Source organism: Aricia agestis, chromosome 1 (genome assembly GCF_905147365.1).
Source record: "Aricia agestis chromosome 1, ilAriAges1.1, whole genome shotgun sequence".
NCBI lineage: Eukaryota > Metazoa > Arthropoda > Insecta > Lepidoptera > Lycaenidae > Aricia > Aricia agestis.
The window spans coordinates 6984657-7005267 of NC_056406.1; the positions used below are offsets into that span (position 1 = coordinate 6984657).

At 33.3% G+C, this 20611-nt stretch overlaps 1 protein-coding gene across 2 annotated transcripts in view; it reads right to left on the minus strand.

Moving 5' to 3' along the window:
• The window catches only part of LOC121729161 (solute carrier family 2, facilitated glucose transporter member 8-like), a 30204-nt gene extending 12722 nt beyond the window's left edge, over positions 1-17482 (minus strand). For both annotated transcript variants that reach the window (XM_042117589.1, XM_042117597.1), the window contains exons 1-2: positions 17309-17482; positions 9209-9344 (exon numbers count right to left, since the gene is read on the minus strand). In XM_042117589.1, the coding sequence (XP_041973523.1) occupies positions 9209-9290 (82 nt within the window). In that variant the 5' untranslated portion in view covers positions 9291-9344; positions 17309-17482. The remainder of the gene's footprint in view (positions 1-9208; positions 9345-17308) is intronic.
• Positions 17483-20611: the final 3129 nt, after the last annotated feature.

The following is a 20611-nucleotide window of genomic DNA, read 5'->3' on the forward strand; positions in this document are numbered from 1 at the left end:
TGGCAGCCATTTTAGTTTTTCTCGGGCTTTCACACTAATCTGACCATTACTTCTCATGTAAATATCCTATGAAGAAAAAGAAGGTCTCATTTGATAGCTAAACTTGTGGACTACGCTTACACAGGCAATATGTTATAAATTTCGTGGAATTACATATATAAAAACCAAAGTATAAGAAAAAAAATGTGTATTTTTTAATTAATGGCTTTTTGTGAAAAATCTACCACATTAAACTGTTTTTTTTTTATTTTAAAAAGATAGAGGAGGTTTTTATCTTAAATAAATTCTTTACTTCAATGCTCTAAGTCAGATAGTTTAGAAGTTATAACGATTTTCCTATGAAGGTCAGATTAGTATGAAGCCAGAGAAATTTTTTTTTTGTGGTTTTTGGGTAGTAGTAAAGGTAGGTAAGTGCAATAATAGCTGACTAGTGACTACTGAGTGGTGGGCGTACAGCAAGGCTTTATCGTAGTTCTTAAAAACGATGGTGTTTTTTCGTTCGTATGAAAGGCAAAGGTTAAGGTAACCGTAAAAATATTATCTTCCAATTACAAACAATTACAAAATTGTTGAATCAGTTTTAAAAAGTTAACTCGGGTTTTTTTGTGATTTTGGGTTAATATTTTTATGTCCACCAATTGAAAGCTAAAAGCCAGAGGTTTGACCACTTATTTCTATCGTACGAGGAAAATCCACAATAATCATCAATTTAATTAAAATGCAAAACTTTTTATACAAACCGGTGCGATTTTGCACGAATTCTGCAAAATACCTACTTCACACGTAAGTGACTTACTAAACTAGTTAAACGACTTTTTAAGTTTATAAAAAATATACTTACAGAATAATTCAATTGATATTGTAATGATATAACTAGTCAAGAGTTTAGTTTTGAAGAATATAATATTTTCATGCTTGGCATTAAAGTAGGTACGATTTTTGAGCCACTAATTATTACTATAGAGGTACAGAAGATTTAAGGTTTTGATAATAGTAGATCGCTATCAAAGCCATAATAATATAATAATATGCTAAGATTGTTATTAATCTGTGTCAATAATTAAGGGCAAGGTGAATGCTTGTTCAATAGTGTTACACTACTCTGGTCACTACCTATTCTCTTTATAACGTGTAAACTGTCAGTACTCCATGACAATGCATCTCAATGGTATGAATAATTAGTAATTACTAATAAGTAATTACGTAAGTAATTACCTACTAATTACCCATATATTATATTTGTTATTAACGATGTTAAAATTATTATACTTTTCTTTCTGAAACAATGATGATTGTCCCCGCAAATTACTCAAACAGAGTGTTAAATATCACCTTTAGTATAAAGTGTAAACTACTTACATATGTAATAATAGTAGGTACTAGGTAGGTATTGAATACAATGGCCAATAATACGTACAATTCTATACAATCAAATAAATTAAGTAGCTTTAAATTAAAATCAGTTCTATTTTCGTGTCTTCTTCGATCTTTTTATTAGTAACAGTTTTGTAGACTTCTTGCAAAACTGTACTAGCAACAAATCGTATTTTTATGGCAGAACTCAGCCGTGAGCCTGGACATTTTTAATAAGGTACTAAGTGCTAACTAGTACCTACCTAATTAATAATTAAATTATAAATACAATGACAAAGTTAGCGACTAACTTTGATTGTAAACAAATCAGGTTATCCACTTTTAACCGGTTAAGTCTGGTTGATACTGGATAATACTTGGGGTAGTGGTTAGCAACAGCTCTACATTTTATATTATAAATAATAATAATAACATTATAAATAATAATGCATAAGTAAATAAAATCAATCAAGGGAATATTTCGCAAGTTCTGTGCGTGAATCATGTGCTCAAACTGGTTTCCACGAGACTTGTTACCAGGAACACATGAGAGAGCTGAAGTTCGATGGCCATCCCACCGTATGTGAAAGTGCGTATCTATACTAATATTATAAAGCGGAAGAGTTTGTTTGTTTGAATGCGCTAATCTCAGGAACTACTGGTCCGATTTAAAAAAAATCTTTCAGTGTTAGATAGCCCATTTATCAAGGAAGGCTATAGGCTATGAATTATCACTCTAAGACCAATAGAAGCGAAGAAACAGAGTAAATTGTGGTTTTCCACATTTTCCTCTGTTTCTTCGCTGACCGGGAAAATTATTTGAAGCCGCTTATCTCGCAAACTACCGGATGAATTTTTAAGTTTGGCACAGATGTAGAGTAGACCAAGTGAAGGGACATAGGCTATTTATTGCGGGAAAATGTACGGTTTCCGTAAAATTCCTAATTAATAATTTCAATTCTAAGCATATTAATTAAACAAAACATAATCACAATAATATTTGAAATGTTACGGTCGCCAACTATCTATCGACGCAACGGCTTTATATTATGAGTCTAGATCAGAGGTTTCCAAACTCCTTTGTTTTGTGGCCCACTTTTAAGGTGTCGGTGCATACTGCGGAGTGCGGACCCCTGAAGAACCCCTTCTACAATAGTAATCCCCGAAACTTGCTATTATTTTAAGTACCTAACGACAAATAATTATCCGCCTATGCCTAGAAAAATATAATTTAATGGCAGGTCTTTGTCATGTGGCACGTTGATAAGGCAGGGTTCGCCATCCCTTGTTGTTGTTGTTGTACACAAAAGTTCTTCACTGCTAACTAAATTAATTGACATGTGCCACCACCAACATTTTTTGTCAGGGCCAACGTAGACCCCCGTCTAGTCCCGCGTGGACCCCCGGGGGTCCGCCTGGACCACTTTGGGAATCACTGGTCTAGATCGTGGCTTCATTAGCGATTATGCCCAAATGTGCGTTGCGCCTTCTTAACGAAAATCGCCCAAAGGATAGTGCACTGTGCAACAGTCATAGAGACTTAAGAAACTAAGAAAATACTTAGAAAAAAATCCTATACCTTTATTTAACACGCGATTGCTATCACCTTTAAGTTAAGAATTGAGATGACATAGGAATCATATACCCCGCGTTCCATTTGATGTTAAAAACGATCAAAACGCCTAAAAATAGGAGTCATTTTGAGCGTTTTGATCATAATATCAAATGGAACGCGGGGATAATGTAGAAGAAGAGGTGTAAACTGTAAAGTATTGAGCAACATAGTCATTCATGTTGCTACGAATTACGATCCTTACATAATGATACACCCACGCGGTCTGAATACTTACCGGTTACCGAGTTAATATAATTCGTCTCACGTGCAGACACCAACTTAATGGAACGATTTTATTATTTTAAACAATGAATCAATTGTTCAAGTCATCTGTCGATGTCTTTAGGTTGCGAGGAGAAAGAATTTCGGATCAATGCTTAAAAGAGGCTAGATTAAAAAGAGACGTCATTACAAAAAATCTCTAAATACATATATAGCGAGCTAAGAGAGCCCATATCAAACTTAAAAGTAAACTAGCTATTTGACCGAGCTTTGCTCGGTATTCGATAAAACATGAATAAAATGACATTTTCTAAAAATGATTCCTAGCTAGATCGATTTATCGCCCCCGAAACCCCCTATATACTAAATTTCATGAAAATCGTTGAGCCGATTCCGAGATTACAATTATATATATACAAGAATTGCTCGTTTAAAGATATAAGATAAAGTATGTAACGGTCACATAGTAAACATTTGCCAAAATTCATCACAAAGTATTTATTTTCTGTTGCGTCAATATCTGCCATGTAATTTCTGGGGGTTTTACAGAAGTCGGAATAATCTAGGTACGGTAATAACAGCTTATCGGCTTTAGGAGTCGGATAAGAAGAAAGTTAGTAAACAGGTTCTACGCATGCGTCACACTGCTCACACACCAGCCTGAGGCCGGCTTCATGAGTGATAGGACAATGATACACTGCAGATAAATAACAGTTTCGTCTGCTACATAAACTTGGTCAAGTAGACCGTAGAGCCTAGTTCCTAGTTTACTTTGACAACATACAATCTCAAAACAAGGTACGTTTGACGACCTCCGTGTAGTTACGCGAGCGTCATGGAGGTTTTCTAGATTAGGTAAGACTAATAAAAAAATGCGTTTTTTATTTTAGCGGTGGGTTCAGAAACTGCAGCCCTTTTAAGGTTATGAAAAAGAAAATATATTTAGAAAATAGCTTTTTTAGGTAAATTATAATATAAGATTTTAGACAACAAGGACTAAATTATTTAGTATGAGTGCAACATAAAATATCTGCAAAGCTTAGCTAGGAAAATATGAAGCTTTATTTTTCTATATTTTAAAATATCTCTACAGGCTTGCTTTACCTTTATCGTCAGTGCTTTATATGGAAGCTTCTTTGGGGTATGCTAAACCATAGACTTAATATATACTGTCGTATGCCAAACATTCCCTATCTTAATCTGACAGATCCGAAAATATTTTAATATTTCAAAATAACTTTTTTTACATCCACCACGTGAGGAATCTGATTTCTATACCATGATAACTAGACACATCACACATGTCGGAAGTCTATAGATACTCGTACAAGCTTAATCTGACTGACTGAATAAAGAAAAATAAAATAAAAAGACACGTCACACGCTCGAGCAAGTCGCGAAATCCCCTCTTCCCCTTCCCTACTATTAAGTAATTAAATGACAGAATATGACGCTTGTCGGTAACACGGACATGAGGAAAGAAAGACGAAAAAAGATTACTGATTGAGATCACAAATCCGAGTCAAGTGAGACTTGGTTTCAAATTTTTAAGCCTTGTTTAAGGCCTTATGACATGAGATATCAGATAAAATATGTTTATGGGACTGGACTTTGGAGGCTTATGCATAAAATTCTGTATATTTCCAGATGTAAAGATACAGATCGTGTCCAGCTCTTCAATGCAAAATCCACTCGCGTCTAGCGAGTGGATTTTTCCATTCCAGATTTATAATCTAGAAAATAGTTCTGTTAATTTATTATTTAAAATGTCGACTATTTTAATAGCTGAATATCATGATAGTATTAATATGGTATGAATTTTTTAACAGCTTGCGGAAGTCTTCAAGACTCGTCAAGTATTAGTATTTAGTTTAAATTGCAATTAAAATACCGAACGATTATTTAATTGTTATAAACGTATATTTTAATATTAATAAGAGTACTCGGGCTATTGGACCCAAAAAATTGGCCCCATTGGGTCCAATGACTAGATATGAATTTTTAACATATTTTCATCTAGCGATTGGACCCACTTTTATGATCCATTGTTTTTGAAGTAGGGTTGGCACAAAAATAATCAGTTATAACCATAATATTATTTTGTATATTTAAAACTTAGAACACTCTCATTAACTTATATTATAATTACTACTATTATGTACTTAAATCTACTGCATCGAATTACGTTTTAAAAAAATATCTTTAATATTATAATAATATTAAAAATACATATTAAGTGTTATTAATTTTGTATTTAAACTAACGTTAATTATTACTGTTAAAGTCTTAACTAGTCAATCGGCGCGAGCGCGCGCGCCATGCACATTGTACAGTGTACTTGTTTCATAAAAAGTGCATTTTGCACAATAGGCATAGTGAGTGCGAGAGAGATGGCATTAATTTAACAAGTTTTCCCAGCTCAGTGATAAATTATGACGTCGGTTATAATTTTAAAGGTTATAATTTTATTAATAGTTTTAATGAATGTTACTACATTTAAGACTGATTTCAGGCATTTTTAATACTTGATTTATTATTATTATTATTAGTATAAAAAAACTGTTAAAACTATATTATACTTTTATAAAATAACCACAGAATTTACTTAACGTAACATCTAAGGATTATTTTTGTTAAAAAATTGTAATATTATTAAAAACTAAAAAAAAATGTATGGAACGTATTACTCATACTTTTTTAATTATAATATTATTACTTACTTAATAATATTATTTGAGTGACCTACTGGCAATTCTATTGTTCTTAAACCTAGTAAATTATAATATTACTAGCTGTTGCCCGCGACTTCGTCCGCGTGGACTTTAGTTTAGCGCGCGGTGTCAAAAAAATTTGTGACAAATTTAAAAACTTTTTAAAACCCTGGTAAGTGGTACCCCTCTTAGGGCCGCGCTACACCGGAATGGCAGCGCTGAAAGTGCTCGCCTCGCCGCTGCCATTCCGGTGTAGCGCGGCCCTTTATTAATCAAAATACCCAAAAACAGCTGTGCAGTGTGCACATAATCTATACGAATATTATAAATGCGAAAGTATCTCTGTCTGTCTGTCTGTCAGTCTCGCTTTCACGCCAAACGCCAAAACTACCGAACCGATTGTAATGAAATTTTGTATACAGATAGTCTAAAGCCTGAGAAAGGACATAGGCTACTTTTTTACTGGAAAAAGGGTTGTTAGGGGGTGAAAATGCGTAAATTTGTTCAAATTAATTTAGTTCCAAAAATTCATAATAGATGGCGCCGTGCGTCTTCTACATCGCGCTGACGCTTGCTCAAAAGTCTTTCTATAAGAGGTGGTATCATCTTACATTTAAGTTTCGATTTTTTTCGATTGTTATATCTATTCTACGGTATTAAATAACTCAGTACTTTATCTGTGCAGTGACGTAACCTTAAACCTATCAACGATAAATAGTTTATGGGTAAAGTTGTGTAATTGGGGGGCTAAATAAGCTTTAAAATTTGGCATAAAATATAAAGTTTAATATAAAAAAAATGAAATACTTATTGTATGCACACTGCACAGCTGTATTGATTTAAGGGGTACCAGGGTTTTTTTATAAAAGCTTTTGACACCAATTTTGTTGACATCGCGCTTTATAAACTGAAGTCCACGCGGACGAAGTCGCGGGCAACAGCTAGTAACGATAAGTATGATTAGTTCTATGTTACAATGAAGTAAAAATAAAACGCCATCTGTTGAATCGTATTAGAACTAAAATGTTCATTGCATCGATTTATTTCTGGATTTTTTATAATATTATACATAAAATATATTTAAGTAAAAAATAAAACGCCATCTGTTTTCATATATTAGAATTAAAATGTTGATTTCATTGATATATTTTCTGGATGGAATATAGGCCAACACGGTACACTTGAACTCCTTTATTTTAGAGCGCCTTCTGTTGTCAACTTTTCACATATATTAGAAATGCAGTAGGAGTTCTATATAATAAGATAAGATAGATTGATTATTATTATTATACCAAGTGATAATTTTACTAACCATAATATTCTAACGTATTAAAAACTATAAACAAAAACATAATAACAAATAAGTATGATTAGTTCTATGTCACAATGAAGTAAAAAATAAAACGCCATCTGTTGAATCGTATTAGAACTAAAATGTTCATTGCATCGATATATTTCTGGATTTTTTATAATATTATACATAAAATATATTTAAGATTTTGAGATTTTATTTTAATACACATCCAAGACCCAGGAACATTGAAAACTTTTTGCTCCGCCTGCGGGACTCGAACCCAGGACCCCCCAGATGAGCGCTGGCCACGCGCAATGCGAATTCATTTTCATCGATATTTTCATGGAAATAACATATTTTCCCACATCAAAATGTAGCCTATGTCCTTTCTCAGACTCTAGAATAACTGTGTACAAAATTTCATTGCAATCGGTTCAGTAGTTTTGGCGTGAAAGCGAGACAGACAGACAGACAGAGATACTTTCGCATTTATAATATTAGTATGGATTATTACAATAACTAATTCACAATTACAAGGTACACCTAAGAAGTTATTTTATAATAAAACCTGTGATTTTATTTTATAGAAAAAAAATTACCTACTTTAGTTTTATTTCAATGTTTTTAAACAAAAGAAGTACGAAGAATCTTATGTTAGTTTTAAAATACTTTATTTTAATATTATTGGCCAAATATTGATTTATTTTCTATTATTTTTACTAATTGTTTGGAGTTTTAATTTGTCTTGAGCCTTGACCGATCTCAATAATTATTTTCATACAAAGTAATTATTATGCTTTTTATTCTAATCTACAACTTTTTTGCTGGCCCTACGGATATAAACCCGACAGTCATAAAAAATAATTACTTGGGTCCAATCGCTAGATGAAAAAATGTTAAAAATTCATATTTAGTCATTGGACCCACTGGGTCCAATTTTTATGGGTCCAATAGCCCGAGTACTCATTAATAACCTATAAATTGTGAGTTGGTTAAATGACTCACATGGTTTTATTAATTATTAGAACAAACCTACGCGTCAGTGACGTAACTTGACGCTCTGTCACTGACGCAGCTTTAACATTTTGTAGAGTACTTAAGCAATTATGTAGAGTCAGCAGTTTTTTGAATAAACTAAAATAACTACATGAAAATAATTTGGCCATTGAGAATAAATTGTCAAATTAAAGACAGTAGCACTCGTATTACAAAGTTAATAGCTAACGGAAGTGTAGAATTTCTGCGGTCTAGGCACGGCTGAAGTTTATTTATAAATAAAGTTACAGTACCACTACTCAACCCGACAAGTTTTCACTTAGGTAGGTACGATTCTAGAATCCTATACATCCATATTCATCCTATACATCCTATACCTACATCCTACTACCTAATGTCAGTTTCTAGCAATCTCTATCCGTTGTAGATTTACTTCATTTGTTTGAAACTTATTGTTTGTTTACGAAATACATATAATTGTTTAAAAATATAAACGTAGCTACTATTAAAAAAATAATAGCCGCGTTTGAGGTTCTCGACCTATCTGAAGGTAGGGGAAAAGTAACTAGTACTGTTAACTGTTATATATTTAAGGTTACAAAAAGCCCTAAACCATAAAACAAATACTTTTTACTAGCAGTAAAGAGTTAAAAGTCCATAAGCCTTAAGAACTTACATGATAGGTACAAATATGAGTTCAAATTAAAGAAACAGGTATCCCACCAAAACATTTCATGTAAAACGTTGCCAAGACGACCACATAAGGTTTGTCCTGTGAAAAGATCTCATGTAGAGCCAAGCTTCTGAATCTCCACGGGTAAATCTACTGACCCTAACTTCAATAAATTCTACTACATATAAGAAATATCTTATATGGCTTCGCTACCGTCATAGTGGTGATGCGAATATTTAGTTTCTGATCTAAAGTAAGTATACTGTATATTTACGTAGGTACATTAAGATGCGCTTGGAGGGAACGGGCAAAAGGTTATAAGCATTATTAGAAAATAAACTTACCCATGATCGCCATTAGGAACTGGTTGGTGAGTCCGCCATTGAGTATTTTCGCCAGCCATATTAGAGGTTGTTCAATAAGCATACTGTATGCCGTATGGAGCTGTCTACTTGCTTCTAGCACATTTTCCTCTGTATACTGAAATAAAATATTTTAGAATATAAACATATTGCATACTATATACGAATACGAGTATGGCCACGTTAAACTTTTTAAATACTTAGTTCTCTATAACTTTGTAGTCTCTACCTTCCAAAAACAACACTTCCACAGTTATAACTTATAACTATTACTTTAATATTTTTATTTTTTTTTATGAAATAAGGGGGCAAACGAGCAAACGGGTCACCTGATGGAAAGCAACTTCCGTCGCCCATGGACACTCGCAGCATCTGAAGAGCTACAAGTGCGTTGCCGGCCTTTTAAGAGGGAACAGGGTAATAGGGGAGGTTAAGGAAGAGAAGGGAAGGGAACAGGGGAGGGTAGAGAAGGGAAGGGAAGGGAATAGTGGAGGGTAGGGAAGGGAATAGAGTAGGGGATTGGGCCTCCGGTAAACTCACTCACTCGGCGAAACACAGCGCAAGCGCTGTTTCACGCCGCTTTTCTGTGAGAACGTGGTATTTCTCCGGTCGAGCTGGCCCATTCGTGCCGAAGCATAGCTCTCCCAGGAATATAATAATTTATAAGGCGATGAAATAAAAATATAATGAATAAACATTTATTTTTACACTTTACATCTATACATCTATACATCTATACATACATACATACATACATACATACATACATACATACATACATACATATAAATAAAATTGGAGTGTCTGTTTGTAATATTGAAAGAACCGTTTTTTACTCGATGCATATGAATGTATATAGGATACATACACCAAAACAACATTTTTTACAATTTTTGTCTGTATGTCTGTCTGTCTGTCTGTCTGTTTGTTCCGGCTAATCTCTGAAATGGCTGGAGCGATTATGACGGGACTTTTTTTGGCACATAGCTGATGTAGTAAGGCATAACTTAGGCTACTTTTTAACCGACTTCCGAAAAGGAGGAGGATATATTTCACTTTTTTATATTGGTTCGCGGACAACTCCGTCGTCTGTAGACCGATTACCAAAATTCTTTTGTTGTCGTATGAGATGTAGCCCGAATTTGGTAACATGATCACAAAAGTGGTGATCTGATGATGCAATCCATGAGAAATCGACAGGACTCCTTAAAATTTATATGGAAACATATAGTGATTTTACGTTTTTCTGAAGGATTTTAAGCATAAACTACCAAAAAATAAGAATTTGCGCGGAAGTACACCCTGGTTCCGAAGGTGCTGTACAGAACTCTTGAATCCCTATAGATACAATATGTTCGGCAATTTTTGCGTTGTTTCAAGAACTAAAAGCTTATTATTATGTCAATGTGTCAATAATACTAAGCATCATCATCACTATAATTATGCCATGAATCATCAACATCATTTTTGCGTTGTTTCAACAACTAAAAGCTTATTATTATGTCAATGTGTCAATAATACTATTCATCATCATCACTATAATTATGCCATGAATCATCAACATCATTATCAAAAATCTTGCCTTTGATTATTATATTATTGTTCCACCGTTTGTTGACTATTTATTTATATATTCAAAACTATTTTGTTGCTATTTAGTGTTTACTGTTTTGGAGTCCGTTGATATGGTAGGGCAGATATGTGCGACAGAGACGCCACATTGTTTATAGAGTTACAATAACCCGAATTTGGTACAATGCTTACGAAAGTGGTGATCTGATACTGAAATTCGTGAGATATAGGGATAGGGAACTCCTGGATATTTTTTGGGACACACATAGACGCGTCAACTATTTCTGTATTCAATCTCCATATTTTTTTACCCCGTAGCAGCTAACTTTAGCGCAATTTCTATGTGCAATTTACTGATTTTTTTGTAGATCTAGATTAAATGAACTAAAAAGTATTAAATAAGTAATTTATATTCTGTACTCAGTATTTCTGTTCTTAGCCTTCATTATTTTGAAGTCGGTACCAACTACCAGCTAACCTAATCGCCAGTTCTATGACAAAATATAACTGCAACTTATAATATGACTGGTACCGACTTCAAATTACATAGTTAGATTAAGAACAGAAATACTGAGTACAGAATATGAATTATTAATTAATACTTTTTAGTTCATAGCAGAAAATTACTATTGTCTTTACCTTGCAAGTCGGTTTCAAATTTTGTTTAAAAAATAATAACTTTACTCTTATTCGTTATCCTTAAGATTTTCTATACAGTATTGGCGTTTTTATCTACAACTTAAGGTTCATGAAAAGTTATCAGATCAACTACTTAACAAGATCCCATTTTTACTATTTGGGTAAAGAAGGAGAAAATTTATCTTTTTCATTTTCTTTTTTTATCACATTTTGCTGACGCGGACGAAGTCGCGGGCAACAGCTAGTTTTTAATAAATCTATCTTAATTCTCACAATCATTATAATCCCGTATTAGATGACTAGCATTGAAGTCTACTGGCGCGTGACCTATACAAATCTTAGCAAAGTCATTCATCATTTAAACTCTATTATAGTCATTATAATAATATTAACTATATTTTTTATTATTATTGTTACGATTATATCAGATAATATGTGATCAAATCTTGAAGGTTTTAAAAATGTGTGAGCTAGGAAGTGAGACAAATAGGTATCTAAGTACGAAGGTGAATACTATAATAATATAGTCTTCAGCTTTATTGCAATCAGTAATATTATGTAAGTAAGTACCTAGTTACTATCAAATACATTGATTCACAAGCAGTTGACGGACCTACATAATTTGTTGGGTTATTTCTATGTCAAGCTCTCTGCCTGCCTAGCATACGCCAACGAGATATCTCACTCTCGAGATAATTAAAAACTACTCGTCTCATAATATCAAAATTTCGACATAATCTCGACAAAACTCTATAAAAATGTGTTATTTCGATGATAGATCTACGCAAGAAAAAATGTTTGTCATGCTAGGGTCAATAGAGATGAAGACATGAAACTGAAATGAAAAAAATATAGATGAAACATCGAGAAAACATGTAGATTGAAATAGCTCGTTGGCGTATGCTAGGCAGGCAGGTGACATGATATCACGATTTACGACTAATTTTTATTATTTAATTAAGCAATTTTGATATAAAAAACAAAAAATTAAATTGCAAGATTAGATCTTTGATCTCTAGCCAAGAGTCGATCTGGTAAACAGCATTTTGCAAAATCAGTGTTTTAATGCACCAAGGGCCCTATTATGAGCTCTTAAATCCATTCAATTTACGTCCTTATACAGTCAGATAAGGACGTAAAAAGTATGGATCATGATAGAGGCCCAATTCCTGGAAATAAATGACAAATAATGATTTAAAAAGTAGGTTCCTAAGAACACAATAACTTTTAATGTGATATCTATAGATATTTTAACTTTTAAGAGTATATTATTGATCGAAGAGTATAACTGTTTATTCAAGTGCTGCTGCAGGTAGAGTAATGATACCTTTTGCGAGACAGTTTCTTACAAAAAACAGTTGTCTTATTAAAAATATAATATACCTCTATTGTACGTAAAATTATTAGAATAGGTACCTAGATATTATAATGGTAGAGAGACGAGAGGGTTTATGTAAACTCTACCATATTAAGTATTTAATTCTACCTTAACTATAGCTGCAGAATATAGAGACATAAAACTCTCTTACTTACTTGTGTACTGCAAATTCTATTCGTATTTTTTAAGAAAAATAACCATAAAATCAAGAGTCCAATCGTTATAAAATATAAATACGAAGCAATATTTGTTAATTATATTTCAATGTAACGACTAACGACACGATTACGACTACGATTATAAAACGAGGCAATAACTCCACATTGATAAAATTTGACAGTAATCGGAAAGCTGACCATTTCAGCAATTTTGTTTATTTTATTGTCAATCATTTTCAACAGTGGAGACTAGCGCGGCCCGGGGCCGATTCAGTCGGTATTGTATTGTACAGTTTACACTAATCAATGCTGTTTTGTCAACAATTATTACGTTTGTGAACATGAAATTGATTCATAAATTATGAATCATAGTAGTGCTAACTTCTGTACGGTGAAGGAAATCGTGAGGAAACCCGCACATGGTTGGTCCCAGACGTATTGACTGACCTGTTGTTGCCTCTAGACTAGACTATGTTACGAGAATGCCGTATGCGCTTGGGCAATCATAAGGACATTAAAATCTTGTACCAGGCACTACAGACTACAGTATTTTGAAGAGTGGTTAGGTATTTCACTCTGAAAAAATATTGTATTAATCTGTGGGTTTCCTTGTTTTTTAGGGTTCCGTACCCGTAGGTTAAAAACGGGACCCTATTCCTGAGACTTCGATGTCTGTCCGTCTGTCTTTCTGTATGTCTGTCTGTATCTCAAGAACGGCTGAAGATAGACTTCTGAAATTTTCACAGATTATGTATTTCAGCTATTGCCACTATAACAACAAATACTAAAAAACAAAAATCTATACTAATATTATAATTCTGCAGAGTTTGTTAGTTTGTTTGTTTGTTTGTTTGAACGCGCTAATCTCAGGAACTGCTGGTCCGATTTGAAAAATTCTTTCAGTGTTAGATAGCCCATTTATCGAGGAAGGCTATAGGTTATATTTTATCACGCTAAGACTAATAGAAACGAAGAAATAGAGGAAAATGTGGAAAAAACGGGGGAAAATTATTTGAAAGGGCTTATTTTAACACGCTAATCTCAAGAACTACTAGTCCGATTTGAAAAATTCTTTCAGTGTTAGATAGCCCATTGATCGAGAAAGGTTATAAGCTATATTTTATTACACTAAAACAAATAAAAGCGAATAAATAGAGGAAAGTGTGGAAAAAACGGGGGGAAATTATTTGAAAGGGCTTATTTGAACGCGCTAATCTTAGGAACTACTGGTCCGATGAAAAATTCTTGCAGTGTTAGATAGCCCATTTATCGAGGAAGGCTATAGGCTAAATTTTATTATTCTACGACTAATAGGAACAAATAAATATAGGAAAATGTGGAAAAAACGGGGTAAATTATATGAAATTGCTTATTATCTTATGATTCTCAAGAACTACTGGAGCAATTTTTATGTTATTTGCCAAACATGAAGAATATACCACGTTAAGGGACATAGGCTATTTTTTGCGGAAAAATATACGGTCGTGTGAAATTCCTAAATTACGCAAGCGAAGCCGCGCGGAACATCTATATATAATAAAATCGTAGGAAAGTCAATGCTGTACATTGAATAGTTTTGTACAATAAATAATACTTGGGACGTGATCTACTATACTAACGCGGACAAAGTCGCGGGCAGCAGCTAGTACATTAATATTTAAGGGGGGTTCCCATACAACAAACTTGAATTTTTGGCCTGTTTTGGTCGTACCTAATACATGATGGCAACAGATAGGCACTTGAAATACTCACAAGATCCTTCACATCCACAAGATTAACTATGTTTGTACTTTAATAATTAGTATAGTAAAATAAAATAAATATTAAAGGGGTTGAGGCTTAGGCGAATTGGGGGGGGAAATTCAATTTTTTGCCTAAAAATATATCTTATATCTTTAAACGAGCAATTCTTGTATATATACTTATATAAGTATAATTGGAATCTCGGAATCGGCTCCAACGATTTTCATGAAATTTAGTATATAGGGGGTTTTGGGGGCAATAAATCGATCTAGCTAGGAATCATTTTTAGAAAATATCATTTTATTCGTGTTTTATTGAATACCGAGCAAAGCACGGTCAAACAACTAGTTTTTTTGTTATCTGAGTATGGCCGCTAAAAATTATACCTACACACATTCGTGAAATGGTAACACACGGTAACATACGTGAATGAAAGTAACACACGTGATTTTGTTAAGCCTAAGTACATTAAATCATCACTTTTATGAACATGGTACCATTTACCAAATTCGAATTACATATTATACTGATATACAAAAACAAAAAAATCGGTTGACAAACGGCAATCATTATATTATGCTAGTTCCATATATTTTCGGTACAATCATAATTTATTTGGTTCAGTTAGCCAGCTCCTGTATACCAGTTCTTGAAGGATAGCAATTAAATATGTACACAGCTGAGCCCGCAGATTCGCAATTAAGAGGGCGACTAACCCCAAAAATCAAACATCGTCCTTCTCTCTTCACACTCACGCCCGTCTTTCATATGCCAGATGAAAAACAACAACGCGGATTCATCACCAAATTAGTTTTTTCTCAATAACTTGATAAATATACAACATTTAAAAAGCCCGCTAGGTCGATCTCTCAATGATAGAATTTTACACAATGTGTTAAAATATTAACTTAGTTCAATGCACGGTTATGGCAGTAAATGAAAAATTCGTGAAAATTAGATGCATCTTTGTGATTTTTTTCTATCGAGAAAATTTTAAGATATCGTGTTATTGCTCAGATAGAATTTTCGAAAATATAATGTAGTATCTAATTTTAGAAAATGAAACAATTCGGGGCTTATTTTCAAGTATAAAAATAAATTATAAAATCGACACTTTAGGGTTAGTCGCCCCCTTAAGTCAAACTACATGCTACTACTGTCTACGACAGTTTACACTCGGACCCAGCTATTGAAAAATTTTAGAATGTCTTTGGCCTTCAGGTCAATGGCTTCTTAGGACCTACTACCTACTAGGTAATAATACGTTACACTATCGTTACAGTATATATACTTACATAAATAAATAAATTATTGCTCTATGAAAAAATTTACTCTTGAAGAGCTGTTTGTAGGATAATAATTTATGATTGATCAAAAAGCAACTGGATACCTATGTCCTATGTATTAAAATGAAGGCGTGTGCTTTATTTATTTATTTATTTAATAATTTATGTAAGTACACATAATCGTTAACAGAGAAAACTTAAAATAAGAGATAAATTTTAGTACAAAGGTACTACTTATTCCAATTGGAATCTCTTCCAGTAGACCTGTTACAGGAAACATTAAAAAAGAGGTAACATAGGTAGTGCACACGACAATTTAACAATAACTTACATATTAGGTACCTATACTAAAATTACATAAAATAAAATATAATATTAACCTAATGCTATGTTTTAATAAAATACGATAAGTACATATAATATTTTATATTAAGTATAAAGTATATATTACGTAAATAATAATAATAATAAACATAATATAATTAATAATACAATATATTATAATATTAGGGCTTATTGAAATAGGTAACGTGGTCAGGATATGCTTAAATAGTGCTCGTGCAGTCTTTTTTTAAAAAGTGCAAGTGTTTTACAATCGCGTATATTACTTGGCAAGGAGTTCCAGAGTTTAGCAGCATAAACAGTGAAGGAATAAGCAAAGAAGTCAGTACGATATGGAGGGATATCTAAGAGGGTACGTCTAAAGGATAAATTTTGGAAGTTGGGAAAGGAGAAGCGCTCTTTCAAATAGGAAGGGGTTGTAGGACTGAATAAAATATTGTAGAGGAAACAGAATATTCGGTAATTTCTACGGAAGCGAATAGGGAGCCACCGTAACTGCCTTCTGTATTCGGACACGTGATCGTATTTTTTTAGGCCAAAAATAAAACGTATGGACAGATTTATTTTTTGACGCATTCAATAATTGAATGCGTCAAGGAACGTAACGCCAATATTGTCATTTTTGAAGTTTTGGATACGTCATACGGTCAGAGGGCATGCGTCGCGGGCATGCCTTACGTTCGCTGTTGACTGCGCTATAACGCATGCCCCTGATGAACAGAAAAAGGCACAGTGTGGACAAAGCTATTGTGTATTATGAATCTAAAAAAATGTTGGCAATAATTTTACGAGAAAAACTAGTATCTATCTATTTAAATTTCGATGTTTAAATTGTTCAAATGAAATTTTTATTGAGAATCTTAGGTACTTAGATATGCATTGAGGTAGATTAAGCATTTTTTAATGTTTAATTTAGATTGAATTTTTTATAATAAATTAATAAGTAGGTAAACTTTAAACTTACAGAGTAACAAATTTTATTTTAATTTACGTAAAATCACCACATGATAAACTTTCACAGAATTTATAACTTGTATGTCTTGCTCACATTTGAAATTAATTAAAAACTTAAAGGCAATCGCGTTCGATTTTCGAAAAATCGAAAATTTATGGACCGTCGAAGCGCGCGTCTCGTGTACTCGCTATCCATTCACTGAGGCGGCCTCCGAGGAGCTCCATTCATATTATACACTTGCGTGCAAAAAAATCGACCCACCCCGCGCATTTCTATTCAAGTCGCTATATCTTAAAAAGTTATAGTAATTTATTATTTCTTTTTATTAATAATGCGAGTTAATATGATCGGGAATGTGTACGTTTACTCTACATTTTCATTTCCAACATGCTTGACTACAAACGACACAAATCACTAAGCACCCCCATCACTCAGTTTTTTAATCGTTAATTGAACGGTTTTGTTCTGTATGAAAAATCGGTCAAATCTTATTGTTTTTGTTTTGTCTCGATTTTTATTGATTTATTGTTCATTTAACTCCATTTTAAACGTAATTTCTTTGGGGCGAAATGGATATTACTCCAAATAAAGCCTCTCAAGCAAGGGCTTTGCTAAGAGCTGAATTTAGACAACAAGTTGTGGCTAGAAGTCTTAATTTAAGTCGAACTTCGGTTACAAGAGTATACCGAAGTATTCTGGAGACTCTAAACTTTACCATGCGATCATGTTCAGGAAGACATTGGGCTACATTTGAACGTGATGATCGTTTTAAGGTGTCAACGTCCTTGTGGAATCGACATCTCATTTCAGTTCAAGTGCAACGACGGCCAAGAGAAGTCGGATGAGTTACAGTAATTGCGTAGAATGTATCGATACATTCAGGGCATACTAGCACAACATGATGAAGGTTTCATATTGATGTAGAACAATGCTCGACCGCACGTTGTTGCGAAAGTTCGTCAATATCTCTCCGACGTCGAAATTTCAGGTTTGGACAGGCCAGCAAGGAGTCCTAACCTTAATCCTATTGAGCACCTATGGGGAGAACTCAAAAGGAGGGTCAGGGCCCGGACTCTTGCCGCAGATACCCTTCAGGACCTCCAGGTGGCTGTACAAGAAGATCGGCATGGTATCGCTCAGGAGTTCATCATAACTTTGATAAGGTCAAGGAAAACCCGGATGGAAACCTAAATTAGGGTAATGGGTGGCACTATGAGCTATTGAAATCAATTTCTTAGTGTTTTTTACAAGAAAAATGTCATTAATCGCCTACTGAAATGTTATGCCAAACTGACCGGTTTTTGTTTTAAGGCTGTAGAATTAATAAACAATTTACAATTGCAATAACTATAGCAATAATTAAATCCTTATTGTACTACCTTTAAAATGATTCCAACATTTATTTAATACTAATTATATTTCTTGAGTTATTACCGTTTGAATCATAAGGAGAGAGGTGGGTCGATTTTTTTGCACGCAAGTTTATTATTTTAGATAGGAATAAAACAAATTGACAAAAAAGCAAAACTTGTGTGCAAAGCGAACAGGTTACGTACCTGTTACCTTTTTTTTTTCACACTACGGGTTTCCGGTTGGGGGTAAGTAGCTGGATGTTGTAATTTTTGTAGGGTGAGCACCTTATTTTCCTGTTCTGAGGTGAGCACAATATTATGTTCATGATAACCAAAAAGTTTTAATATTTCCAGAGTTTGTAACATATTCGGTGCAACTGCAGCTATGTATAATGGATATTTTTGTATAATGGATACAATATTAATATTTTTTCTTCAAATAAGCAGCTTTATTTTCCAAATCTTCTTTTTTTAGGGTTCCGTAGTGAACAAGGAACCCTTATAATGATCATGGACCATGGAAGGCCACGCTCCTTTGAAGGCCAACTATTAAAAAGTCATAGTTATCGTCATGGTAAGACATATTATTTCTTAAAATTATTAATATATAAACAGTTATTTATTAGTTACAAATGTGTACCGTAATAATTTAAAAAATGAAAACTTTACATAATTTGATTATTAAACTTTATATACCTATTTTATTTATTTAAATATAATAATGATTATTAAACTTATACTCTCACATTGAACATTTTGGCTTTGGACGGAACGGGTCCATAAGTATTTCCATTAATATATTCTTATTTATAAGCATAAAGTTAATATACCTAGCGGAATGGAGCAACAATCTCGAGCTGTCAAACGAAACCGAAATTGGTTTTCATCTGTGTGAAAAATATGTGTACGTACACTTACACAAGCATGATAGAATATGAATTCTATGAGATTAAATTGTCAACGTACGGCACGTGCCGACTGGACGTCAAAAAAGAGTGCTGCTGTCATGTATCACACGTCTCTTTTTACCATGCAGTGTTACTGATAATGACATCTCTTTTGCTCAGGCCTTTGTTTCTCTATTCCGCTAGGTTTAATAACTTTATGGTTATAAGATGATGTTCAAGCAATGTTCGTTATAGTTTTTTTAGATGATATAAATATATTGAGCATTGTGTTGCTTAATTGAAAGAAATTATAATGTCGTTTTAGTAAAAGTAGATAAATAAATACTTGTAACTCTATTTTCAAGTTAAACGACTAATGTATAATTGGCCTTGTTTGGAGCTGTGTTCCTTGCAATGCCATTTGGAAGAGCTTAACAAAACTTAAGCTTATTAAATGGCTATTGAAGCTAGGTTAAAAAGAGATTTATAATATGATACCTTATAAAACAGAGCATTACTTGATAATTTGTTTTCTTTATTTATTTAGTTAATAAACGAATAAAAAGCGTTTTTCCGTTAGAGTTTTCTTACATGGTTCGTGGTCCTTATTATATTATAATGTTCGGTAAATTCTAATTTATAACAGTCATTGATCAAATTTGATCATAAGTTATAGATATGTTGGCGAATTACCCTTATTTGTCAAGTTCCTCAGCTATACCATAACAGCGTTTTGACAGGTTTTTGTAAATTAAACATTGTATCACTAATCCTATTGGTATTACCATATTTGTCGGTCTTATAAACATTCTGTAATCAGTATCTACTACGTTTTATAGTGTTGGCTGAGTGTGCTTAGAATCTATTATCTACTAAATTCGTGATTGGACGTGATGATAATTATATGACTGGGGTGAAACTAACTACTAAGTTTATTATCATTTGTTGAGTATGTTAAAACATTCATTGTTAGTGGTTAGTAGTTGGCATAGGGGCATTCATTGTATGCTCCTGTGAAACGCTCCGCGCCCGGATGCACCGCACCCCTTGAACCTGGTAAGACGGCCCTGATA